Source organism: Zalophus californianus, chromosome 2 (assembly GCF_009762305.2).
Source record: "Zalophus californianus isolate mZalCal1 chromosome 2, mZalCal1.pri.v2, whole genome shotgun sequence".
Classification (NCBI taxonomy): Eukaryota; Metazoa; Chordata; class Mammalia; order Carnivora; family Otariidae; genus Zalophus; species Zalophus californianus.
Window position 1 is genome coordinate 64,570,183 of NC_045596.1, and position 27,986 is coordinate 64,598,168.

Genomic DNA, 27,986 nt, shown 5'->3' on the forward strand with positions numbered 1-27,986 from the left:
CCACCTTTCTGTTCTATTTGGGCCCTCAGTGGATTGTGTGATAGAGGGCTGTCTTCTCTACTCAGTCTATGGATTCAAACGCTACTGTCTTCCAGAAACACTCTCACAGACACACTCAGAAATAATGTTTTATCAGTTATCTGGGCATCCCTTAGCAGTCAATTTTACAGATAAAATTAACCATCATAGCTGGGTTTTCTGCTGCTTCCCCTTCAGCCCACTTTCCAAATGGGCTGCATTTGGAGGTGTCCTCTGCTCAGACCGTATATGGTATCATGGAGAACTCTGTTCTTCCACCAAAACTCTGGAGACTTCTGCAAGCTACCCTACTGGGTAAAGAGGAATAAGAACACATCATTCTTGAAACTTTTGAACATGGTGTACCCAGGAATTAACAATCTTACAGTTACAGACTACTGAGGGGAAGAGAGGATGCCAGTAAGACATGGCTGGCTTAATCAGTACAGTTAATTGAGTGAATACAAAAATTAACGAACATTACTTTGCTACTCCAGGTCAGCTGTCAAGGGTTCTTTTAACATTATTCCATTCTGGAGTTGAAGGAGCTGATGAGATTATGCCAATGTAGAGATAAGCAAAACCTTTAAACTCCTACTAGATTTAAATCTTGTTTTCCCAACTTGACTCCCTCAAAATAGATCACACATCCTAGTGTAGCTCCCATTAATCTACTGATAGATAAACTCACTTCTCTTTCAAGACTCTTTTTTACTCCTTCTGAGAGTGAATTCTTTGCGTTTACTGAGTAGAGAAGACAACCCTCTATCACACAATCCACTGAGGGCCCAATTTCTGAAAAGAAAGGGAGAAAAAAATCTAACAGCTATCAACACGAACATGACAAAAAAAAGCAAATAAATGCATACATACAAATGTATACACTAAGATATGACAAGTTGGATTAAATTGCTTCTAAGGCACCATCCAAATCTAAGCTTTTACAAAGTACGTAAAACTTACTAGTTGTAAACCTGTGGATTGACCAGCTGCTACATTGTAAATTAGAATTTATGTCATTTGTTCAAAATCTTGCTGAAGTGGAAAACCATGGTAATAGCCCTCACAGGAACTGACCTTAAGATGTGCTTAAATATTGCAGTGATAAGCCACACACTCAATAGTGAGGTACTCATTCAGAAAGCTCGGGATCTTGCCTCTGGGAGAGCTGATAGAATTAATTGTCCACATATCTTGAGTTGAAGAAATGAGAACACTATTGTTATCAACAACAACAACCAAATGAGCAAACTGCTGAATTCTACAAAAGATGGTCTGTTTTGTCTTCAAAAGACAGTAGGGGGCAAAGGAAAGGGCACTTTAAGAAAAATGACACGCATATTTTTAGCAGAAGTTATGACCACTCATGTGATTCAACATGAAATATGTCACATCTCCATAATAGCTTCATGCTTGCTATTGTGCTAATTGAACTATGTTCTTCTGATGCATTCCCTATTCATGTTCAAGTGTGGGTAACAAATGATACAAGTCAACAGTCACGGCAATTGGACATACTGAATATCTTTCTTCTGTGACTCTGAGTCAGTCTCCTCAGTGGATTACTAAACACATTCCAGAAATCTCGTAAGTTACTACTGGTCTAAAAATGGATATAATTAAAGATGAGTAAACCTACCGCAGAGTTTGATGTAATCTTTTAGGGTAATTAACACAAACTATTTACAATGGACTTTTATTCTACTTTTCTTAAAGATTGCATATATGTTACTACAAGTTCATATAGCTTACCATTACAAAAGTGACCCCCTCCCTAACATATTCATGCAAAGAAAGGAGATACCTGCATTGTAACTGTCCTACAGGAGGTGAGATCAGTAACTACGGTTGTAACTTTGACCCGAGCCAGGCGAAGATACAGGAATCCTTCACGAATTTCACGACTTTTTAAGGGTTTACCGGTAGATAACTTTGGGTTTCGTAGTATGATTTGGAGCAATAACTTCCAAAGTCTAAGATCTGATTGTCTGAACTAAGGCTGCTCTTACTGTTATACCACTTAGCTGCTTTCCATGGTGTGGAGAGACCATGGTCCATTCCTAAAATTCTCCTTTTCCGGTCTGAGACAGTGTTACTAAAACTGAGAAAATAAAGTTCCTTTTCTTGCTATTTCCTAGTTTTCTTTTAACTCAGACACTAACTTTCCATAGTAGCGCTTTCTATTCTATGTGGACTTATTAAAAAAAAAAAATCTATGAAATAGGTTAGGATGCTCCTGGATAATTAATTTTATCTCTTCTTTCATAATTGACCATTACTTCTCATAGGCCCAGTGATTTCACCTTATCTCTGTAGGCCCCACAACCGCTTCATGTGAATGAGGAATGTCCCCCTTTGCAAGTGGATGAAACTGACGCTGAGGGATAATATCAATCTCCTCGGATCACAAGGCAAAGCTGAGAACCAAATTGGGTTTGTTTCTTTCCCATACTCCAAGCTTTCGTTTATACAGTATATTCATCCTTGAAACTCTGTTATGCATGACATAGTTTAAAACCTAAATTTTTCCTTCTCTATTGAGACAGCTATGGGGGTCCTATAGGATTTAGAAAAGAGGGAATGGTCAGATGTAAATTTGCTTCTCTGAGCCGATGCAGGGAGAGTATATGAATTCGTGAGCTGGCATATATGAGAGATGGACCAAGCACTGAGGAATAACTTGACAAAATGAGAAGTTGGATATGGATTCCAGATATTGAATTGACCTGCTTTAATTACTGTATACTTTTAGAGGCCCCCGTGGTATCTTCAGTGTATCGAATCCCTTTCTGACCCTTGATGAATAACACAGAAGTTTTCTTTCCATCATTACACCTAGAGTTAGGCCTAGGTGTCCTGTCATATCGGGGATTAAAATAACCTTTGACTTTTTTTTTTTATTACATCAAAGAAACAGAAAACCAATTGTAGAAATCAGTAGTCACAAAAACCAAAATCCTGCCTTTGAGCTAGTTTAGTCTCACTCTAATTTGATCTGATTGTAACTTAGGAGTAGTTGAGAATATTTTCCTTTTTCGTAGCTGTCAAAATTCAGTTGATACATCACAGATCCCTAAAGCTATGTAGGGAACTCTTCCCTTAATTCCATCCGCTTCATTTCGGAGCATCTATAATAGTCACAGCTGGGTTCAGTGAGAGTTCTGCTTGCCATGAGTGTGAGATCATGCCCTAAGTAATTACAGTGAGCGTGCAGTGAAAATATGTGGTGAGTATAATGTCAGGAAATCATGCAAATTTTATTATCATCAGTGAAGCGGTGGCTGGTGGAGGACTTGTCAGTATTTGCCACTTGAAGCCTCTAATTACCTTGATTTACTTGTAGTACCATTCATAACCTTGCTGCTGTGCTCTTCCTGACAGCACTTTTGCATTTTACAAGGAATAATGCCACATAAATAATTTAAAAACAATAAATCATTTAGAGTGGCTTTAAACCAAAACCTAATGCAGTAGCTGGCTGAGTTCTTGCTATACTCATCCCTGCGTTATAAGTATTTACTTTTAAAATTCACAAATCTAAAACAGGGTGGAAGGAAAAAAAAAATGAGACCTAAACTCCTCTCTCCTGAATCGTCCATTTCGCCTTTTGGAGGCCCAATGGGAAATAGAGAAATTAAGTTCTAAAGAGGATAGTTCTACTGAAAACACAGATTTGCTGAGTTATGCTAGGTAAATGAGTAATTAAGACTGATGTGCAAGCGTTGCTGGCCGAGTGTTGGAGTATATAAACACGCCTGTGGCAGCACCCCACCGCCACCCCCACCCACACACGGGCTGGAGGGGAGAGACTGGGAAGATTGGGGAGCGGGATGAGAGAACAAGCTGAAATGTAACCAGTTCCCACCTACTCTCAGGGGCGGACGCTGGTCATTTCTATTCACACAAGACAAAGCAGATAATGAAAAGCAAAAACCCATGGAGAAAAGCTTCTACTTAAGAAAAAAAGGTAGGGCGCTTCCCTTATGCCGGAGGGAGAGCTGGGTCTGCCAGCCGCCTTTGGACAATTGAGCTCCTACTGGGCGCCAAGCAGGTCATTATCTCTTTTAATCCTCACAACAGTTCTCTGAGGTAGGTATGATTATCCCCTTTTATAGATAAGGACAAAACCTGAGTTAGATTAAGTAATTTGCCTGAGATCACCAGCTAGGAAGTGACTATCAGAATTAAGTCTGAATCTGTCTGACTCAGGCAGCACCCTCCCTCCCTCCCCTGCTTTGTCACACCCACCTCTCCCACACGCCTGATTTATTCTGAACTCCATCTATAAATTCATTTATCTGTTGGACATTTGCGAGGCAGTCCTGGCTACACTCAGAGCGGTGGAATCCCAGGGGTACGAAGGCTCCTGGAAGTCACCACTAAGGCTATGTCTAAAACATCCCTCTTCTCCTGCTCCAGAAGGCGTCCCCTAGCATATTCTGTCTGAACAACCCACCAGAGGGCTTGCCTGAGGCAGGTGACTGCTCCATCTCTCCTCTGTACATTGCTCCTGCCCCCCAGGGTTATTTGCCCCAAGTTCCCAGCTACCTCCTTTCCCTCATCAGGTGTTTCTCTTCCAGGGGAGACCTTCCTCAGACCTGTTAAGACCCCAGAGTGCTTTTTTTCTTCCCAAATGCCAACATTCAAACATTTATTTCCTTAAGTCAGTGGTTCTCAAAATGTTAGTCTGCGTAAGAATCTCTTGGCCTACTTAACTGCTGTCTTGTGAATTAAAAATGCGTAATGCTCAGGCCCATAGTAGACATTCAGTAAATGTCTTCTTTTTTATTATGACTTGTAAATGATCTTCCATTTTCCTGACTTAAGTTTATCCTGGTGTTCCCCAGGCTTTGGGCATCAGTTTCTATTTACCAGCAGTAGGTTCCTTGAATTAATAATGCATTCAGAGGGAAAAAAGTCCTGGGAGTGGGGGGTTACCCCCTTTATTTGTACTGTGTGAAAAAGCAAATGTAAGATACTTGTGCCCTCTCGTGTCTGCGTGGCATGCACAAAAGACATTGTAGTGTAACCACAGTTGTGCATCATTTATGGGAAAATATCATTTCTTTAGAAAATGACTCAGTTCAAATGTTTTGGAAATGCTTCGAGGAAGAGAGAGCTGCTCTTTAAGAACCGAAAGCAAATGGCAGAGTCCAGCTGGTAAAAGCTGCTAGAAGCTTACTGTAGCTAGTGAGAGGCAAATACATTTGCTAGAGGTTAGGTTAGGCACCCATCAGAGGGGAAGCAGGTGTGGACTTGAGAGAGCTAGTTGTCAGAGAATCTTGCCTTTGGTGGGGAAAGATCGGTATGGAGGGTGGAACCTGGTGGGTTTTTACCAACTGCTCAGAGGAGTGGTTCTCAAAGTGTGATCCTTGGACCAGCAGCACCAGCACCACCTGAGAGCTTGACAGAATGCATATTCTCTGGTCTCACCCCAGAACTCCTGAATCAGAAACCTCTGGAAATATGTGATTAGCAAGCGTGCCAGGGGATTCCGATGAACCGGAAAGGCTGACAACCCTGGCCTGGAGCAAGTTTTTTCAAGAAAGGAACAAAAAGTGTGGACAGTACATTGGCCTGAGATTTTTAGCTGTGACGGGTCTGTCACACGGCCACTGTAGTCATTCCTAAGGATGATGAAAAGCAACAGGAGGGCAGAAGTCCAGGTGATTCTCAACCCTGGCTGCACATTGCGATCCCTGGGGACACTTAAAAAATGCCATTCTGAGGGGGCATCTGGGTGGCTCAGTTGTTAAGCGTCTGCCTTCAGCTCGGGTCATGATCCCAGGGTCCTGGGATCGAGCCCCGCATCGGGCTCCCTGCTCCACAGGGAAGCCTGCTTCTTCCTCTCCTACTCCCCCTGCTTGTGTTCCCTCTCTCTGTCAAATAAAAAAATCTTAAAAAAAAAAAAAAAATGCCATTCCGAGGAGGTTTATGCCACAGAATCAACAACAAAAACCCCAAGCCCTTAAAACAACACACAAAACCTCCCCACTCTGTGCTACCTTCTGGCCATTCTTCTTTCATTGTCCTGAGGTGGGGCCCAGGGTTGCTGATGTTTAACAGTTCCTTAGATGACTCTAATGTTGTGGCCTGGGTTCAGAACTACCGTTGTAGAGACTCAAGTTTGGAACACTGCAAAACTGAAAATACCACAAGAGAAAGTTAGTGATATTTTCTTAAAGCGCAATGTAATTAAGGACTGGATGACAACAGCTACCCTGTAGCTGAGTCATCAGACCTGTCACAGTTAGGAGACCCTGTACGTCACACAGCCACTGCCATTGTTCCTAGTGTGAACTTTGGCAGCCTTTACAGTCTGCTGGGTCACGCACAAGTAGTGGTGCACACCCTTCAGCCGAGCCCACTGCCCCTTTGTAACTATCCTCTGTGTGAGGGGAAGGTGGTGAAGCCCATGGGCAAAATTTTGGTGTCCTAGTGAGAAAATCCACATTGGAGCACCTGCCTTGCTGCTAAGCTTCCTTCCAGCTCTAAAATAAAAGCTTTACTCATAGTTCCTTTTGTTAAATGAAAAATGGACATTTGTACATTTATACGGTATTAAGAGACTACATAATCCAATGGCCCACAGATCTCAATCCTTGCGTCTTTTTCCTTTGACTTTTTCATTTATTAAAGTTAACCTTTCCCTTTTCAATAAATAAGATGGATGCTCTAAGGGAAATGCAGAAATTGCCAGAATTGCATTCACACTATGAACTGGGAATGGCCCCTTTACCTCTTTCAGCTGAAAAATCACAAATGACACCAGGTGCAATCTGTTAAGTTACCTGTAAAATCAAGTTTTGATGAAAGAAATGGAATTGGTCATAGAAAGTTAGCAGCTTCTCTGGCTGCCTTTTTTTTTTTTTTTAGACTACTGTTAGATGTGCTTACATTTGATTTCATGATTCTTTTTTAGGAGCCAAAGTATAAGCTGAGAAGGGCTTGGCTGAAAAACATTCCTTTCCTCCCATAAATGATGCTCCAGATCATACGCAATTCTGAGCGGTACCATATGAAGCGTATCACACAATTATTACGGTCCATTCATCATGGTTGGTTTCAACTGCTGGGTTTGGAAACCATACAAGGATCAGATTCTAAATGGAGTACTTAGGAAGGAGGTAGATATGGCTTCTACCTTTATTGCTTCTGTACTCTATCCTTTTTACATTTTAGTGTTGTAAATATTCCTTCTGCTGTAGATAAAAGATCTTGCCCTTTTCCCGTCTCTCTCTTCCCTACCTTCCCTCTTTCCCTCTTACTCAGGTTCTCCAAGAATTATTAAATCAGAAAGCTCATTTGAGAGTTTCATGTAAACTTTCATTTTTGTTGAGACACAGGTCAACCAATAATGCCAGTTTTCATTCATATGCTTTTAACAAACCTTGATACATATATGTGTCTATCAATACAACTCATATGCGCATGTGCACACAGATACATACCCCCCCACGCCGACACACACACCTTTGCAACCTCAAAAGAAAAACCACTTCCTTCTCTTTCACTGATACATGGTCTTGGAGGTAGTCAGGTGGGCCAGGACTAGACGGTGAAGTAGGAAGTACCGGACTGGAGGAAACAAGACCTCCTCTAGTTAAAGATGCATAGCGCTTTCTAACTAGCACGAAAGAATAACCGATTGTTCTCAGGGAACATAGAGATATAATACTGGATTTCAAAAAAAAATCTTATATAATTGACAGATGGGATTGAAAAATGATAGTGTGATTCAGTAAGCAGAGCCTACACTGCACCTCTCTCATTTGGGTCTATGTGGCTTGTGAAGACTATTTTTCAGTTATAACAGCTATTTAAAATCATATATTGAAACACACTGAATTTAAAGCCATAGCCTTGAATTGCTGTACCACAAAGTGTTAAACCAAGTTAAAAAAAATCCTATTGCTCTCAATTAAAATATTAATAACAGTGAGAGCAAAATTATTTGAAGTATTGATAAATATTATTTAACACATTGTAAACTACATTTTATCTCCTTTTCAATCTCCATTTCATGTATATTTATAATGTGTGTTATATATATATTATATAATATGTATATATTATATATAAGTTTTATATAATCTATTATATATAATGTATTGTATGTTATATATAATCTATTTTATGTAAATCTAGTGATATTTCATGTTGATAAAGGAAGACCACCTATGTAGGAGACAATCTGTAACAGAAAACTAGTAACAAAAAAGATCCTAAGTAGATGAATTAGGGTACTGGGTTTATCCACAAGCAAAGGAAGTTACAGTCCTTTTTTTTGAAAACAGACAAATGAAAACCCCTACAAATCTTATTGAGTACTTATAAGGTGATTGCTTTAATTCAGCAAGAGAGAGATGCAAAGGGTATATATCAAGATAAGTTCTCCAACTATGAGTTGCAAAGTATTTCGAATACATATTAAGAGTTTGACAGGTAGAGTTCCTTTATGATATAATTTGTGCGGTTCCTATGAGACTTGGGGAATTAGATACCTAAGAGACTTCTCAAATTCCATTTTATGCCCACTGACACTCAATCATTCCTCTTGTTTTCTTTTCTTCCATCATTTCCGGATATAAACAAATTTCAAGTGGGAGAAATTCCAAGCTAAAAGAAAAGACGGATGTATTAATAGGTATATAGAAGTATAGGTATATGGATGAGAAATACTTGAACACCCCTCAAAGTCTCCATACCTTCTGAAATCAACCCTATTAATAAAAACTTATTTGAGTCCGCACCCCTAACTTTAGTTCTTTATAAATTGCATAAAATTACTATTTTACCAATATAATTATCAATAATATGTACTAAAATAAAGTAAAATATTTTATATTGATTTACAGCATATTCCAGTGGGACATTTTCCTCGTATTAGTCAGGTTTTTAATTTACCTTATCATCTTCCCCTCTCTTTCATCAGATCTGGGATGTAATTTTTGTTCACTGAACACTTTTGAGTTCTTACGACCTCCTCGGTATTATGCTAAGAGCTCTACGTTATACATAGAAAAATCGGGCTTGTCATAGCTCATCAAGTGTGTGCCTAGTGCCTCAGGAAAAAGACATATACACCCTAGATATAATAGCAGCTTTTGAATTAATGTGGGCATATGGTTCAATATAGGCTGTGGTTTGTTACCTGCTAGTCCTCCATCCGGATAGTATGGCCCTCCTGGAAGGAAAGGAGATAATAAACTAAAAGCTAATGTATAAAAGCTGGAAATTTTATGTATGTATATATGCATAAAATGTATATGCATCAAATATATATGCTATATTATATATAAAAATATATAGTATATATGAAATATATATGTGCTTTATATATGCTCTCTATATAGCATACATTGTATATATAAAACATCTATATTATATATTTATCTTTTAAATTTAAAGTGTTTCATTAATGTTACTAGTAGACAGTATCAATGCATATGTTATAAATGAGGAAACTGTAGTATTTTCTTATTAGCTCTTAATTATAATTAAATGTGAGTATAAGACATATAAATTATTAAGATTTTCAGATATGCTAAGAGCAGGAATAAGATTCAAAGTCATGGCACCTGGGGTTGAGTAGGTTGGACATCAAACTTTTGATTTCAGTTAGGGTCTTGATCTCAGGGTCGTGAGATAGAGCCACTTGTAGGGCTCTGTGCTGGGCATGGAGTCTGCTTGGGATTCTCTCTCTGCCCCCCGACTGCCCCACCGCCCAAAAGATTCAAAGTCTATTTGAGAACTATGTGCGAAGCATTGTGCTAATTTTTTCTATGTTCATTTTCTCATCTCATCCTTTAAAATACTTCATAAACTAAGTACTTTTTATTGTTTTTAGCTTACAAATTAAAAAAAAGAGGCTTAAGAGACACTTTGTGATTTACTCCATATGACATAGTCACAAAAGAGTAGATCTAAGATTAAAAGTCCGATCAAGATTAAAATTCAGATCATTCTGGATAATCGCTAAAGCTCTGGAGTCAATTCTAGATTGATTTTCCTACCTCTTTACTAATAAGGATGCTCCAGTGCTTCATGGAGATTAAACTCAACAGCATTTCAATACAGTTTATGGGGGCATGTTCGGATACGTCACTTGTAAGTAAGCATTCTTGTGGTTTGCTTTATTATGAATTAATGATAACATAGGCTATCAGTTCTGCCAAATTTTAATATACATTCAATAACTGTTTTTATAACAGTTAAACCTTGGTCTTAAAAAATGTGTGAGTGGGGGGTGGGGGGATGGGTTAGCCTGGTGATGGGTATTAAAGAGGGCACATTCTGCGTGGAGCACTGGGTGTTATGCACAAACAATGAATCATGGAACACTACATCAAAAAATAATGATGTAATGTATGGTGATTAACATAACAATAAAAAATTTTAAAAAATGTGTGAGTGGGTAATTGTCAAAAATATGAAATACAGCCAGCCAGACGAGAAGACTAATTAGTTAAATTTTCCCTGCAATTACATATATTTCTTTATACAAGCACATATTACAAGCGATCTCTGCACAGTGCTGACATGTCACAGATTCATCAGTTTCTTTCCGATGAGGGATTTTAACCTTGCCCTAAGCGTGGCTTCTCTCTCTGTCTGTCTCTCTCCTAACTTCCAGATAGAACTCCTTAGAAGAGATAATATTTTCTTAGGGAAACGTCATGGTCGCTCTCCCTGCAATATTCCTTGGTTCTAGAGGCTACCTTCTGGGGTCAGTGGGTTGCCCTGAACTCAGTCCCTTCTGTGGTAACACACTCTAACCCTCAGCTGAGTTCCTTTAATGAGTGCCTCAGAAACGTGATCCTAGTGAAGACAGCCATATGTGAATCAGAGCTGGATTTTGTACAGAGACGGAGAGACATGTTGAAAGCCTCAGTGACCTCAGGATCCCTTATATCATTCTTCACTAATTGTTATTGCTTTGCTATCAGTCTTGTGCCAGATGCTGTGGTTTTTGGTTTTTTGTTCCTTTTTTTTTACTCAATGCATTGCAAAGTGATCGTGGGAGCAGTTTCCCATGTAGAAGGGAAAAGTAGCCATAGTGGCAGGCATTTACATTTTGAAATATGGGGGGATACATACATTAAAAATTTAATTGGTCTTTTGTGGACAGATGTTCTATTGCCTTATTTATATTAGTACACATTTGCTACACAGTGATATGACATCGGTCTTCTGTACTTTTGATCTCTGTGTAAAATCATTTTATAAAGAAATTTGTCTTGGGCGCCTGGGTGGCTCAGATGGTTAAGCGTCTGCCTTCGGCTCAGGTCATGATCCCAGGGTCCTGGGATCGAGTCCCACATCAGGTTCCCTGCTCCTTGGGAGCCTGCTTCTCCCTCTGCCTCTCTCTCTCTGTCTCTCATGAATAAATAAATAAAATCTTTAAAAAAAAAAGAAATTTGTCTTATTTTATTGAATCAAAGACTACTGACCCTGTGATTAAGTCATATAATCCTTTCAAAATAAGTATTACATTTCTATTTTTGCAGAAAAGCAGTTTTACTGTGAAGAAGTAAAGAGGTCAGAAGAAACAATTGTCCAAGCAATTTATATTGAAGAACAGAAAACAAAAAGAGGAGAAAAGGAATGTTTTATTAAAGATAATCATGCATTAGTGAAAAGTGGATTTTGACAAAAATGAAAAATCCAGATAATTGTCTAAGTCCTTACCCCTGGACATAATACAGTCAGCCGTCTCATTTAATGCTAAAATATTGTAAATTATTATTTAAAAATCATTCCTAAGAAGTAAGACGATTTCTATTTGAGAAGACATGATTTTGTATATGGAAAAAAAAGGCAAAGGAATCCACTAAGGAACTATTAGCACTACAGAACAAATTCAGCCAGGTTGTGGCAACAAGGTTAAGATACAAAAATCAATATATTGTGGGTATGAGAGCTTATATTCTACTATACCTTTGCAATGACCAATTCAAAAATAAAATCAACAAAACAATTTTGGGGTGCCTGGGTGGCTCAGTTGGTTGGGCATCCAACTCTGGATTTCGGCCCAGGTCATGATCTCAGGGTTGTGGGACTGAGCCCCACAATGGGCTCCCTGCTCAGCGTGAAGTCTGCTTGGAATTGTCTCTCTCCCTCTTACTCTGCCCCTTCCCCCACCTCTCCAAATGGGTAAATAAAATATTTTTAAAAAATTCTTTAAAAACCCAATATCATTCAAAATAGCATCAAAAAGAATAAAATGCTTAGGAATAAATTTAACAAAATATGTGCAAAACTAATACTCTGAAAACTACAAAATATTTTAAAAAGAAACTAATGATCTAAGTAAACAGAAAGATATTTTATGTTCATGAATTGGAAAAATTAATGTTACTAATTGGCAATTCTCTCCAAACTGATCTATAAATTCAACACAATCTCTTTCAGAATCCAGCTGGCTTCTTTGTACAAACTGACATGCTGATTCTAAAATGCATATAGAAACACCAAGTATCCAAAATAGCCAAAGCAGGTTTGAAAAAGAAAAAGTTGGAGGACTTACATTTCCCAGTTTTAAAACTTACTACAAAACAACAGTAATCAAGACAACCTAGTATTGGCATAAAGATAGACATATATATCCATAGAATAGAATTGAAAGTCTAGAAATCAACCCACATATCTATGGTCAATTGCTTTTCTTTTTTTTTTTTAAAGATTTTATTTATTTATTTGAGAGGGAGAGAATGAGAGATAGCACATGAGAGGGAAGAGGGTCAGAGGGAGAAGCAGACTCCCCGCCAAGCAGGGTCATGACCCGAGCCGAAGGCAGTCGCTTAACCAACTGAGCCACCCAGGCGCCCGGTCAATTGCTTTTCAATGAGTGTCCAAGACGACTCAATATGGAAAAAAGAGTCTTTTGGCTAAATGGCACAAGAACAACTCTATATCCACCTTGAAAGGAATGAAGTTGGGCTACTACTTCAATACTGCATGTGAAAATTAATTTGAAATATATTAAAGACCTAAGTATAAAAGCTAAAACTATAAAACTCTTAGAAGAAAGCATAGAGATAAATCTTCATGACCATGGATTTGGCAATGGTTTCTTAGATACACTACAAAAATGTAAGCAACAACAACAACAAAAAAACTTTACCAAAATTAAATTTTTTTGTACTTCAGACGACATTATCAAAAGAGTGAAAAGACAACTCATTAATGAGAAATTGTTTGCAAATAGTATATCTGATAAGTGGATGGTATTTAGACTATAGAAGGGACTCCTACAATTCAGTACTAAAAAGACAATCATTTAATAAATGGGCAAAGGATATTAATGGACATTTCTCACAGAAGTCATACAAAGGGCCAGTAGGTGCATGAAAATCTGTTCAGTATAATTTGATTTGCAGAAACGCAAATCAAAACCTCACTGAGGTACCACTTCACATTCTCTAGAGTGGCTCTAATCAAAAAGTCACATAATAACAAGTCTTGGTAAGGATATAAAGAAGTGAGAATTCTCATTACATAGCTGGTGGGAATGTCAAATGGTGCAGCCATTTTGGGAAGCAATATGGCAGTTCTTCAAAAAGTTAAACATGGAGTTACCCTTTTATACATTCAAGAGCAATGAAAACATATACATGCAAACATAGGTGCACCAATTTTCATAGAAACATTATTCATAATAGCCAAAGGGTGAAAACAACCCAACTGTCCATCAACTAATGAACGGAAAAACAAAATGCAGTGTGATCCATATAGTGGAATGTTATTAAGCTAGAAATGTGAAGTACTGATACATGCTATAACATAAATGGACCATAAAAATATTATGCTAAGCAAAATGTCAGTCACAAAATACCACATATTATGATTCCATTCATATAAAATGTTCAGAATAGGCAAATTTACAGAGACAGAAAGTAAATTATCAGTTGCCTATGACTGGGGTAGGAGTCTGGGCGGGTGGGGTGATAACTAAAGGTTACATGGTTTCTTTGGTGAGTGGTACAATGCTCTGAAATGGATTGTGTTTATTGGTTGCACAACTCTCAATATACTCAAAACCACTGAGTTATATACTCTAAATTTGTGAATGGTATGGTATGTGAATTATACTTCAATAAAGCTGGTACCAAAAGTATTATTTCTGAAGCAACAATCACACACTTTTAATATTAAGTATCTAGCCCTTTCAATTTGGATTTTCCAGTTATATCTGTGCAAAATAAGGAAATATTTTTGACTGTTTTTTGAAGAGAACTTTATTTGGTCTGGATGAAGAAACATCCAATATACTTTCAAAGTACAGATTCATTTAAACTATGGTTTGTCCCTTATTAGCATTGTGAAGTTAACGGTTGCAAAGGTCAAGGGATGTGAAACTGGAGAACAAATTCTTTAGACATTTTTCTTTCTTAAACAGGTGCACCCTATCTAGAGAAACAGTTGCTTTAACTGTCATATCCATTTTTTTGTTGATATCTCAGTAGAAAATACTATTTTCAGAAAGTTTTCAAAAAGTATTGTCTTGCCAGCGAGTTATACATTTACAACCTATCATTCTTGCCCAGCTATGAAAATAATCTTAGGGCATCACACCAGAATCCCGAAGAGCTGGTGTAAAAGCCAATTGTGTTTGCCTCTTGTCTCTCTTTTGCCTCTGAGCCTTTCTACTTAATAAATCTGAAAAAATGTATTAGTCACAGTGGTTTTGTGTTCTGCTTTCCTAAAGCTCTCTTCTAAGTGAGCTGTTGCACTTCTGAACTAAAATCTCCCTGCTCTTCGCCATCTTTCACCCTGTGCTTTTCCAGACCTAAAATGTCAAAGTATCAAGCAGATGGAATTACATTTGGAACACTGGTTTGGTAGAGAATGACTCCATGCTTTTAGCAGATCTGTAGTTGTATTATTTTTAAAAACAATGGACTGTTAATAAAAGACTTACTGAATCCAGTCCTCTGTCTCAAGTAACTACTGTGTTTAGATAAAATACTGGATACTGTAAAATAAAATCAGTGCAGGCCATTTGCTGAGATACCTAGGAAGCGGTAGTAGGCCAGATTTTTGTCTAGTAATTCTCTAGAAGAAAGGGGCTTCAGGTACGCTTGTATATACTTCAGTATCTTTTTTGTGTATCTGGGCTAAAGAAGCTAAAATACTTTTTCTAATCTCTTTTACGCAGACGGTTAGAATGGCTTCATTTTTCCAGGGCCATTTTGTTATACCCCTACAAAGAATTGGCATTAGAGTTCTCTTAACTAGAAGTGCACGAAGACACATTTCTGTGATTGAGAGGGGAGTCTTTTCGTTTTTCCCCCTCCTTTCACATACTTGCTTTCGGACCTATAGGACTATGATTATGTCTCAACGCGCTGTTGAGTGCTGCCAGGGAAACATGGGGATGAGGAGGGCCAAACAACTGAGTGGGAATCAAAAGTCTTCTGGCTCTCTTTCTCTGGTTTGGGGTAATAGTTCCATCCTTTTGTAAATATTTATAAACTGATACTACGTGCAAGAGACTGTCTAGGTGCCGAAACTCATTCGATTTCACTTTTTTCATCTGTAGAATGAAACATGATCTTTAAGCTATAAATTTGATTATTCTATGATCCAGAGAGCAGACGTTAACACATTTGACCTTTTTCTTCCCAAAAAAAATCACAATTTTTACCGATATTTATACACTTAATACAATGCTTTCTCGTTCATTGAGATGGTCCCTATTTTTCTAAGTGCTGTCAGTAAAGTCTCATACATGTCTTGAACCAAACTGAAAGTCATTCTAAATGAATATTGTGCCCATGTGTACATAGCCCTACTGTAATGTCACTGGCCGGGGGTGAGGGGTGGGGGTGGAGAGGAGGCCAGAGCTCCTTACTCTTAAGGGTACCTGCCTTTTCTTGCCCCTCCCAACTTGAGGAGTTAAGTGGCCAAAAGAACCTGTCCACCCAGAACTGGATCCCTTCCTCTTAGCTATCTGGGATTCCAGAATTTCCCATTAACAGGGCCTTCCCACTGCAGGTGTACGGGGTGGTGAGGTTGGTCAGATTAAACCTTCAGGCTGGGGCGACCACAGCGTGTGCACCAGGAATGGGAGGAGAAGGGAGAGTGGACTCCAGGCCATGCAGATTTTGAGGCTGCGGGCCTGGGAGTAGATATTAACTATTCTTTATAAGACATTCTCCTCTGTGTACGTTTCCATGGTTGCTTCCTCTATTCGACAAGGAACACACATTTGCAGAACAAATTAACTGTAAACCCTGCCAAAATGGTCAAGTTGGTTAAGATCTCCTCTGTCCCTTCTTTATTCATCTCTTGGTCTCACTGGTGATTTCTTCCCAACATATCCCCATGTTTATTACTGGCTGTTCTTAGTCCTTCCACTGCCATGGGCTGCCTACCTGGACTGGGCCCTCTCCTGAGCACCTCATCCCTCCCTACCCCAAATCACATGGCTAGGTCCCCTTTGGTTCTAGAAAGTGCTGTGCTGCTGTAAGTAGCTTGTTTAATTAATTAAATGTATCTTTGATGATCCATTTACCAATTAATGTGCTCTTTTTTGCAGGCAAAAAAAAAAAAAAGAAGGCTTAATCTTGTTAAAACTTACTTCTGCTCCACAGTGAAACAAAAACAGTACATCCTAGGTTTTAGGAATTCAAATCACCTGGTGAGGATCAGTCTTGATACTGTTGCCTGTGTCCCTTTGGAGTTTGCTCGTTCTGGTTAGTTTCCATCACTTCTGTTACCATCAGTCCTGGGCCCTTCTCTGGTGTGTGTACAATCCCTTGTTGGTGAGAGGAAAACTTTCTTAGATCCTTCTTTCTTTCTCTGTACTAAAACAGAATAAAAGGGAGACAGATTACAAGAAACAAAAATCTTGTTTATCAAGCACCGTCTGCTCTGCTATAACATAGTTGTTGAAATCTTTAGAAACCTTGAGTTCTCAATAATCGTGTAGGAAAACAATAATTTCAATAGGAAAAGGTAGGCGTGGGGGCTAGGAGGATACCGATTCTAAAAACAAAGTTATTTTAAGGAGCAACACTAATGATCCTTGGCTGGAATCTCAGGTAGGCTGTGGGGGTAGTTTTTGTCTGGCAAGCCTAACGCCCTTCCCACCACACCATATTATGGCCTTTGCCAGCGGGGAAAGCTGTTCCTTCAGGGCACTGCTGGCAAACAAAGAGGCAGCCCTTGGAGCCTGCTTTCAGGCTGGGGAGACTCGGGCAGGAGCGCCACCCACAGGAGGTTGGGCGAAATGCATTACTCAGGGAAAGGAAGCAACGTAGAAGAAAAATCCGGGCCAGAAACAATGGTCAAGGTCATCCTGGAAAACAGGGCAAGATATCTGGCAGAAAGGAAAAGTTAGATTATAAACTGAAGAATGACAAACGTCATCAGTAATAGAAAGGTTAGAAACTGGTTGGAACACGGTGTATAAATCAGGGCAGTTGGTTCGGGACCAAGAACCTGAACAATGATTGGAAACAGCTGTCCTCTGATGTGGTGGGTACAGACCTCATGGATTTAGGAGCTCGTGGACTTAAAATGAAAAGTAGAAAACATGGTGTCTGTTTTATGTAGCTCATTTCTCTCAATTAACTTCACTGTTTAACTATGACTTGAAGGAAGCTGTAATTTATTACCAGCGTCTCTCAATAGACCATGTAAGATACAGAGGAGTTACAGGCTTTGATAATGGTTCCCAATTAAAGACACATAACTAGACCTTGATTTTCTAAAATCTAAATCAGTGCTATATTATTATATGTCGGCTTCTCAGGAAAATTGTCTTAGTTTTTCTTGACCTAACAAAAGGCTTAACTACTTTTTTCTGTTAGTATTCAAAGACCTAAATAAAAATTGCATTAGCCTAAGAAAGCTATTAATTAAGGTTGATTAACACGTGGAGGAACAAATTAGTTATGTGATCACACATGCTATAATGGTTGATAAATTATATAGGCCCATAATAGAAAGTGTGCAAGTATTATTTTTATGATAATACTTCGCTCTTGAATAATTACACAGGCCAAACTTCCAGAAATCAGTAGGAGTTTAAATTTTATTTTGAAATACTTAGGTTATTTTTAGTCTCTTTTAAATTAAAAATTAGATTGCCCCCTGTGTATTAGTAATTATTTGGAAACTTGGAGTGATTTAGTTTAATCAAAATGATTGCCAACATTGGTTTTTTTTTTTTGACAGAGAGAGAGAGAGAGACAGCGAGAGAGGGAATAGAAGCAGGGGGACTGGGAGAGGGAGATGCAGGCTTCCCGCTGAGCAGGGAGCCTGATGCAGGGCTGGATGCTGGGCTCGATGCGGGGTTCAATGAGGGGCTCGATGCGGGGCTCGATGCGGGGCTTGATGCCAGGACCCTGGGATCATGACCTGAGCTGAAGGCAGATGCTTAACAACTGAGCCACCCAGGCACCCCAGTCTTACTGTTTTTGATAGCTGCCAGTGTAGTAACGCTTCAGGCAAATACTAGATTTTTAATTGGAGTAAAGGACAATATTCTTAAACTCCATTTTAAGAAAATTTAGGAATTTACTGTATGCTACATGTCACTCTTTCTGGAATAAATAATCTACTGGGAAAAGTTATGAAGGAACAGAAAGAAAAAAACCTGTTTTTCTCTCCAGAGTAGTTAGCAGGAGAGGCTCTCAGAGTACTTTGCAATCGATTTTTATTATCAGTCCTTTATAAAAACCCTCAAAATCCGATAATTGATTCATAAACTAAATAGCAAATGGAAAGGGGAAAAATTAAGAAGCATGGTTCATTATGCATGGTATCAGAAACAGAGGCTTAAGTTAGGATTAATGCATTCTGTTGTGGATAAACATGCATACAGAGCCACGTTTTCAAGTTTTGGTCATTACTCAAACTTTAATTTTATCACAGACTCACTCATAGCCATTCCAGTTGTATTGCTCCCATCACCTCCTCTGTCTTAATGTTCTAGAACACAAATTAGAGACGTTAACACTGATGTGCCCTGGGAGAAAACAATTCTCAAAGAAATTCGAAATTCTGAGGACAGCAACAATTTTGAAAAATAAAGATGTGGGTTAGTAATTGTATATTTGAATATTCATAGGATAGTAGATATTCTGAATGAACATGGAAAAGGGGACATTTTAGGAGAAAGGTTAAAAAAAACTGATAATTAAAAAATGTTAATGAGGTCCTGGTAGGAAAGACAATGCCCGGGGATGCTTTAATATGGTCCCACAGGTATACATTTGTGTTACGTCCATTAAAGTAAGTGTGTATTTAAAGTACTGCTGAAACACCAGAAATATTCACTCTTGGTTATTGAAATCAATATTTTTGTGTTCCTAATGTTAACATCTTTTTTGGCAAATGGCAGTAGTGCCCATTTATAAAAGCTTTTAATTTTTCTTCAAAAATAGTTTCTAAGATAGCAATAGATTTAGTGTTCAGATTATTTAGCTAGGGTGAGCTTCAGTGATGTCTGAATTTTCCTAAAAATAATATCCCTTTTACCTGTCTTTATATTTAAAAGTGAAACTGCTACGTAGAGATGGATGTCCCGCGTGGGTAGGTGGGGAGTGGTGGTCGATGCGGTGGAAAGAGAGGGAGAGGGAAGGTGACAATTTTGAACAGGAAAAAAAGATGTGAAACAGACTTTTTTTTGAATAAGAGATCAGACACACTGTGACAATATGGTAGTCTTGCCAAGCATGTTGATATTTGTGGTCATCAAATAATTTAGAACAATATGTGTTTTCTTCCAGCAAAGTGCGTTAGAGGGTAACAGCTCTACTGTTTCCCTTTTCTTCTGAGACTTCCTTCAGGTTAGACCCAAACTCTTAATGAAAGTACAATAGAGTATCACAGAATTTTGAAGCTAGATGTGATCACAGAGATCATCCAACCTTACCCCATTCTTTTAGAGAAGACAAAATTACGTTCTGATTTCTTAAAATACAATGTGCTTGCAACAATGAATCATGGAACACTACATCAAAAACTAATGATGTATGGTGATCAACATAACAATAAAAAATTATTAAAAAATACAATGTGCTTGCATTCTTTCTGTTAAGTCTGTTCTTCACACATGGAATCATTTTTTTTTTCCACCCATAATTCCACTTTGTACCTTGTAAACATTTTTATGAGTTCTATAACATTTTATTTCCCTCACTTATTTACAAAGTTGTTTCCCCAAATCTGCTTAGTTCATCTTTGTTTCCTTCACTCAACCAACTACCAGTCCAGGCCCTCTGGGTCTCTTGTCCCATCCATAAATTTTAATATCCTTGAAGATGAAAAGGACCAGGTTTTATTTCTTGTTGTACTTTCAGGGCCTACCTAGTACAGAGCCTGACTGGGTTATGTTAAATTATTGCTGGGTCGATCAGTTTTACCTTTGCTAAGTAAGAGCTAATGGGAGAGATGGATCAAAATGTCTTTTATTGTGATTATTGTGCTTAATTTATCTGTAGTCAGAGAATGTTTGATATCCTGGAGAAGCAGAGCCAAGTACAATGAGTTAATTAGCTCTTAATGGAATTGGCATTCCTTCCTTTAATGCCTCTTCTAGAGAGGCTAGTGAAGTCTAGTGATCTTCCCTTCCCCCCTGCTCCCCTTTCTGTATTGGCTTAGTTGTAACTGGGGTTGTGTTTTTGCCATGGCTGCAAAAATACTTGAATATCTAATGAGCTCTGACATTGTCCTCAAAGGCTAGAAAGAAGATGGTGGTTTAAAATAGATCAAGCCTCTCCTCTTAGGAATTCTATAGAGGTCATTGTGTATTTTAGAGGGGCTAAATATACTCCTCAGAGAAACAGCCTGTTTCCACCTTGTATCTGGGGTTTTAAAGATGTCACTTTATATTTTCTTCTGAAAATTCATCTGAATTTATTTATCTTCACATCAGTGCCTCATTATTTGAATTTATTAAGTACCAGCAAGTTTTCATTAAAAACCAACTATATTGATGTAGTTCTTATTTTGAGCAGGTAGAAAGTTTGATCTTAAGTGAAAATTTTCTGAATCTTACTCAGGTGTAAAGAGTGTGTATTAAACTTGAATTCAGTTGCTTCTCTGTAGAATTCCTTCCCCCCAGGTTTCTTGAATCTGTCTTCCCTACACATACTCTCCAATTCAGACTCCCATTCCTTTTTCTCTTCTAGATCTAAGAGGTCTTTCTGCCACCCCTCCAATCATTTGCTGCTCTTAGGATAATCTTTCTAAAGTACAGTTCTGATTATCACTTCTTTCCAAACATTTCTTTCGACTCTCCTTTACATGGAGAATATGGTTGACGTTTATTAAATTGACAAATCACCCCATGGTCAGCTTTTGAGTTAGCATACTATTTTCTCCACTCTTACACATATCCTGCACTGTAATCAAATTTACTTGGACAAACCTGTGTTTTCTCACCTTGAAACTTTAGCACATGTGACTCATACACATGGACGTTTATTTAGAGCCCCATATCCCTGTCTCAATAGTTCAAATTTACTACAAAGTCTGTGTTATACTTTAATTTTTTTGTTGGCTCTCCCAGGTAAAAGTGATTTTTAGCTGCTGTGGATTTGCATAGTGCTTCAAAAATATCATTTTGTCTTATGTTATTATATTTGTATTGTAAAGCACCTTTCCCAAACTTGGGTGCTAAAGTTTAGGTTGTTTATATTCCTCACACTGAGTATAGTGCCTTTCACCTAGTAGTTTCCAAAAATGAATGAGTAAAACGTACAGGAGGCATTTTGCAAATACTTTATTACATGTGAGATGTTCATAACAATGAGGGGAGTAGAAACTGCTCTGGAAATATGTAAGAGAAAATGAACTACTAGATCTCTAGACTTCTATCTATACAATGGAACTTGTAGTTAAAAAGAATGTGTACTTTGAAAGAGTGTTCCAGGTAGAGGTAACAGAATGTTTAAAGATGCAGTGGCAAAAGAAATGATGGCTTCTTTAAAAACTGAAAATAATACAGTGTGGTTGGAACATGTCATGTGTAAGATGGAGGGTGTCAGAGGAGAGTCAGAATGTGGAAGGCCTTGTAAGCCACGTTATAAAAAAAATTATTCTAAGGACAATAGGAAGTCAGTTGAGGTTGTCAGAGGAATGTGATGAAATCGGATCAGTGTTTTTAAACCATTACTATGATTACACTGGAAAGAGTAGAATGGAGCCAGTGGGGGATAAGGAAACCAGAAAAGAGGCTATTTCTGGAGGGTAGGTATCAGTCTCTGGCTTAGGCTAGGAAGCAGTGGGAATGAGACTGGAGAGAAATTGAAGCCTACAGGAGATGCACTTGGGAGACTGAAATAATAGGCTATTTCAGGGGTGAAGGAGAGGCAAGGATTCCCAACTGTCTTCTAGGCTTCTGCCATGAACCACCAAAAGGTGAGGAGGCCGTATGTTGAGAGAGGGAACCCTGGGTTGGAGCAAGATTAGGAGGCAGGGGAAGAGAAACAAGCCAATTTTATACACTTTATACATCCAGTGGTATCTGGTAGGAAGTTGGATGTTCAGTATGGAGCTTAGGAGGGTAACCTGGCTAGTCATACAGATTTGGGAAACATATGCATGTAGGACATACATAAAGTTATGGATGTGGATATGGTCTCCAACTGAGAGAGTAAAGAGGCAGAAAAAGGTCTCAAGGAGAGAACACTGAGACTCTCCCAATTTCAAAAACTAGTTCAGGGGAAGAGTAGCTAATAAAAAAGATTAAAAAATGAACAAACAAAAAAGCCAGTGGAAAACCAACCAGCTAATCTCAGGGCTAAGTAATGCGAGGGAAACTAAGGGAGAGAGTTTTGAAGGAAAGGGAGTGGTCACAGGACCTAAAGCCCCTGAGAGTCAAGTAGTAGGAAGACAGAAAAAAATGTCTATTGAGACTTAATGGCAAGGAGGTCATAACTGACTTTGGTAGAAAGTTTCAGTGGGACAGTGCGTAAAACTCAATGAAATGTGTTGGGTAGAAAGTGGATTAAAAGAACAGGAGAGAGTGATTATACCTAACTCTTTTATGAAGCTTTGTTATAAAAGGTGGCAGGGCCTACTGCTGAAGTAGGCTGTGGAATTGAGAGGTTTGGTTTTAAGTTCATTTGCTTGTTGTTGTTGTTATTGTCTTTTTTTTTTTTTTTTTTTTGCTGGTTTTAAAATGGGACAGAGGTGGGGGCGGTTGGAGAGATTTTGAAAGAAGAGAAAGAAGGGAGAAGATACATTCATGATAGAGGGTATAATCAAAATAAGAAATCCTGGGAAGGCAAAAGGAGAGAACCAGTGTAGAATGGAGATCTAAGAGGAGGTAAATCTCTTCCTTTGAAACAAACGGAAGAAGTAAAGAACTGATGTGTGAGTAAGCTTGCATATTTGACTAAAGAATATCTCAACTGATGAGTTTTACTTCATTTGTGGAGAAGTTAGGATTATCTGCTTTATAGACAAGAGGATATAGGATTAAAGGGAGAAGAGAAAATAGGAAAATTCATTGAAGAAAATCAGAGTGAATCGAGGGAAAAAACACAGTAAGCCTGTGGGGGCAGAGCTGAGTACCCACTTGAAATTGGCAGCTTTGCATCCATAGTGGTGGCCATCTCTTTCCATGTGATGTTTTCTAAGAGTGTTTGGCCACTCAAGAGAAGTGGTGTTTTAGGTTAGGGCCTGATTTCCATGTAGACAAGCAAGTTGAGGGAATTTTCAGTGAAATTGTTAGAAAAACCTTACAGAGCCATTGAGAGTCCAAGTTTCCTTCTGTTCCAAAGAGATGGTTGTAGCTATGATAGCTATCATCTATCCCATAGCATGGGAGTACTTTTCAACTTTTATCAGCTGTCAACACCCATCAGCCCCACACCTGGGAGTTTACTCTTATACTTGTCTTCCTGTCTTCTGGATCCTTCCTCTTATGCACGATTAGATATAGTCAAGAGAGGATAAAACTCGGGAGTTATGGCACATGAACACACTGTGTCTCTGGATAGAAGCTGTGGAATCAGAACTCTAGCACTTTAGAATAACTGAGACAGTGTGGAAGTCCAGTGATCTCATCACAAGAAATATCTTAAATAAATTCAATGTCATCATTATTACAAAGCACAAAAGAGCTCTCCTTGGCTGATGATTAAGCAATAGTCCTCATCTGCAATCCACAGAAACTTAATAAGCACTTGGGCAACATCAGACACAAATCTCTTATCTTATTAGAGCAAGCATATGTTTTTCTTTCTTATGATATGGTAATGTGTTAAGTCCATTTTAATAGAGCCACAAGTTCTTACTCAGAGTGTTTAGCATCTCATTAGCATAATAAGCAAGGCATTCCCCATCTGAAACTGTCAACATACCAAAAGTATGTTTCCTATTCACTTTCCCAGACATCATAGTATACTGGTGAACATCTGGCAAACTGAAAAGTGTAGGGTTTGGGTCGCCTGGGTGGCTCAGTCGTTAAGCATCTGCCTTTAGTGGGGAGTCTGCTTCTCCCTCTCCCCCTGCTTGTGTTCCTGCTCTCACTCTCTCTGTCAAATAAATAAAAATTAAAAAAAAAAGAGAAAAGTGTAGGGTTTAATTTGAAATTCTTTTATGTACTTCCACCAGGTAAGTACAGTACCAAAGCCTGTTTATTTTCAAGAGATACTTATACTTAGATTTTGCCTACATTCCTATGACCTTGGTTTTTACCTTGGTTTTTTTTTTTTTTGCTTTTTGTTTTATTTTTGTTTTTTACTCAGAACTAAGCTAAATATGGCATATATTCTGTTATTCTTGTACAGCTCATGTCCATTCTCTTTTACATTTCGGAATTTTGCTGTGAATATACATAATCCTTGCTGGTCCTTTTGCAGGGAATCAAATTTCTAGGATTTGGTGCTAAATTCCAAGTTTCAATCTTCAAAAATCCTGGACTTTAAGTAGGAATGCATGTTATCCAAAATAAAGTATTTCCAAATCATAACAAAGACTTTGCAATTGGAAAATAGGGACTTGCTGAAGCTCATTAATTTCTCTGTCGCCATCTTTTTCTTAGGCACGAGTCAAAAAGTGGTTTTGAACTTAAATTGAAAGTTAAACAAAACACAATTGAATTAGGCTTACAATAATTCAAGCCCTTCTGTGAGAAACAAGTCTAAACTTGTAACTTTTCTTTTTCTCTTTAAATATTCATAGAGAAACCGATTTGTTGAAAATCACCCTTTTTGAATTAGAAGATACAGCCAGACTCATTGACTGAAAATATTTACATAATTGTTTAAATTTAGATGCTTTAGAGATTACTTCATCAAGTTGCTTACCAAATAGTAAATTTAATGAGGTTTCCACTGAAAATGCGCCCTCACAATGGATAACAGTATAATACATAAGCAATGACCTTGCATTTTACTAAAATATAGGTCCTTATAATCAAAGTGCTATAGTTTAATGAACCCAAGATTTTCTAGATGCTTTACTGTTTCTTGAAAGTGATGCAATCTTGATGGAGGAGGACCTCAAAGCAAATATAAATATAAATAGAAGCACCCTGGAGGCTTTGACAGTAAGACACTACTTTTTGAATAGTGCGTGATCATCACTCAAAGCTATCTTTATTGTATCCTACGTTATTCAAGGACATGATGACTACTTTTTGCAAACTCTTCAATCTAGCATTCAAAGCCTTCCTACCAAGTTTCCTCCTTTAGGAAGCTTCTTTTTCTCTACTCTTCTTACCTGCTCCCTCATAACATCAAAACAATGTGCATTTCCCCTACACAGAACCTAATGTTTCTTGCCTCCACGTCTTGGAATATACCATCCCTTTTCTCCTGTTATTTATGCTAAGTCCATGCTTCCTTTCATAATTTGGTATTTTTTTCTAATAAACAAAAAAAAAACCCCAACTTTCATAATTAATTCCATGTGGCTCTTCAAATCTCTATTCACCTCGGCTCTCCTTTGTGGGCAATCAGGAGTAATAAGTTGTGTTGCTATTTTTATCTTTAAGATTTCCACCAATCCATTTAGATTCACTCTGTCTCTATATTGAGAATAATGCTAATGCTACTTTCCTAGTGGATTTGTTGTCATGGATTAAACAAGATAATGCATAGGAAGTATTTAGAACAGAGCTGGCACATGGCAGTCTTAATAAATATTATTACACTAAAGCAAATACTTGTATTTTCTGTTTATAGTAAGTGGCTGAGACTTTTCTAAGCCTTTGCTTAGAACTGTGTGCTCAGTTCACACAGAATAATGCTTCTTTCAGGACTGACTTCAAGAAGTCACTTCTCTATTCTCTATAGACAACAAAGAATATTGAGAATTATGTTCATCTTAAGAACATCTTAAGTCACATGGATTTCTTCTCATTCTTGGGCTATTTGAATTTTCATTATCTTTTTAGATATGAGATGATGTCAAGTTGTTGGTGGTTGTTAATTGTAGCACAAATACTAGTTAAGGATGTAACCAATCTGTGGCACTTATGACAGTGCTTGGCATGCAGGGAGGGTTCAATAAATATTGTTTTGTCATATTTTTTTAATAGGCTCCACCCAACATGGGGCTTCAACTCACTACCCTGAGATCAAGAGTTGCATGCTCTACTGGCTGAGCCAGCTGGCCTCCCTCTTTTCTTGTTGTTGTATTTTGAGTGTTCAGCGTTTCCCTATCCTTTCTGTTCTTCTGAATTCAATGATTAAATTGCATTAAAAAAAGTCCAAAATGCCTTTTAAAATATTTCAGGATATTTTCATTAATTAAAAAATAAGTCAGTGATATCTTAGAGATTATTGTATCTATATCACTTAAAATTTGCACATCTGTGACACCCTAATTTTTGAGATGACCTTTTTAAATTGGGGAAGCTAACTGACCGCTAAGTATCTTACCAGATATTTTCATTAATTTTTTTTTAGCACATCTGAAAATCTTCAAAATCAATTCAAGAAGTCCTTAAAGAGCAACTACCACAGGCTCAGTATTGTACTATATGTTAATTTGCAAATATGATCTGTAAAATATTAAAATCTAAATATGAATTCTAAAAAGTTTTGCCAGCTTTCACATTGGATTACTTTAAATCCGTTTTAAAAATGCAAAACTTGTTCTAAAGGAAACGTCTTTAGTAAGAATCTTTACTTTCTAATTTTCCACAGGTATTTTGCCCTTTAAGAAAGGCAGCTTAAACAAAAGCAAAGGTCTTTCATTGTGTGCTTATTGAAACAAAGTTTAAAAAAGTTTAAAAAACAAGCACTTGGGGCTAAAAGAGGTCTTCAAAGATATTTTCATTGAATTCCTTTAATTTGGTAAATTCATAAATTCTTCCTCATATCCAAGCATTAGCAATAATTTGCCTTTAAGATATAATTTTTAAAATACTTTAACAAATCATTAAATATTTTGTTATTGTTTTTGGACACAAGACCGTTTCCAAAGACTTCTGTTTTGAGATACACTTCTTGCAAAAACAGACCTTCAGGCACCTGTATATATATATATCTATATCTCGATATTTTTGCCCTGCATAACACTGTTTTGGAACGAGATTAATAGCAACGATCTATAATATTTTGTCTACACATCTTGGCAGTCACATAATTTTTAATTTTGGATTGTAATTTGCATCTCTCACGTGGCTCCATATTTCACCAAGGTTTGAGTCAGCTGACTGGTGCCAGACCTGAATTTGCAGCGGGTCATTTGAGACCGCGTTCCCAGGAGTTAGAGGGAAACTTGAAACTCAGACACAAACACAGGGGCGGGATTAACGGACAGGGCTCCGCACCGGTTCCCAACTGATTGGAAGAAACGAAGTGGGTGGAACCTCCGGACCCGGCCCTCGCGCCTCGGTCGCTAGGGACGCTTTGGCCCGGGCATCACGATGGATCGGGACGAGGGGCTGACGGCCGTGGACAACATAGTCACTCAGTTCAACACCTATGAAGATTTCCTCGACTCGCAGATCACTACCGTGGACCTGTACTACCTGGAGGTAAGGGTCGCGG

At 38.1% G+C, this 27,986-nt stretch overlaps 1 protein-coding gene and 1 long non-coding RNA gene across 7 annotated transcripts in view; one reads left to right on the forward strand and one right to left on the reverse strand.

Moving 5' to 3' along the window:
- Positions 1-79: 79 nt before the first annotated feature.
- LOC113925363 lies at positions 80-27,782 on the reverse strand. Of its 4 annotated transcripts, XR_003520993.2 has the most exons (6): positions 27,662-27,782; positions 16,661-16,829; positions 8,523-8,637; positions 6,024-6,161; positions 710-813; positions 80-329 (listed from the first exon to the last, which is right to left on the reverse strand). It is a non-coding gene; the product is annotated as an uncharacterized LOC113925363 (long non-coding RNA). The 4 variants fall into 4 exon arrangements; XR_003520992.1 differs by lacking the exons at positions 80-329; positions 710-813; positions 6,024-6,161 and adding an exon at positions 18,910-18,960 and having other exon boundaries at positions 8,352-8,637; positions 27,662-27,714; XR_003520991.1 differs by lacking the exons at positions 80-329; positions 710-813; positions 6,024-6,161 and having other exon boundaries at positions 8,352-8,637; positions 27,662-27,775.
- CFAP299 (cilia and flagella associated protein 299) overlaps positions 27,743-27,986 on the forward strand; it is a 562,489-nt gene continuing 562,245 nt past the window's right edge. For all 3 annotated transcript variants that reach the window (XM_027600046.2, XM_027600047.2, XM_027600048.2), the window contains exon 1: positions 27,743-27,973. In XM_027600046.2, coding sequence (XP_027455847.1) covers positions 27,863-27,973 — 111 coding nt within the window. In that variant the 5' untranslated portion in view covers positions 27,743-27,862. The remainder of the gene's footprint in view (positions 27,974-27,986) is intronic.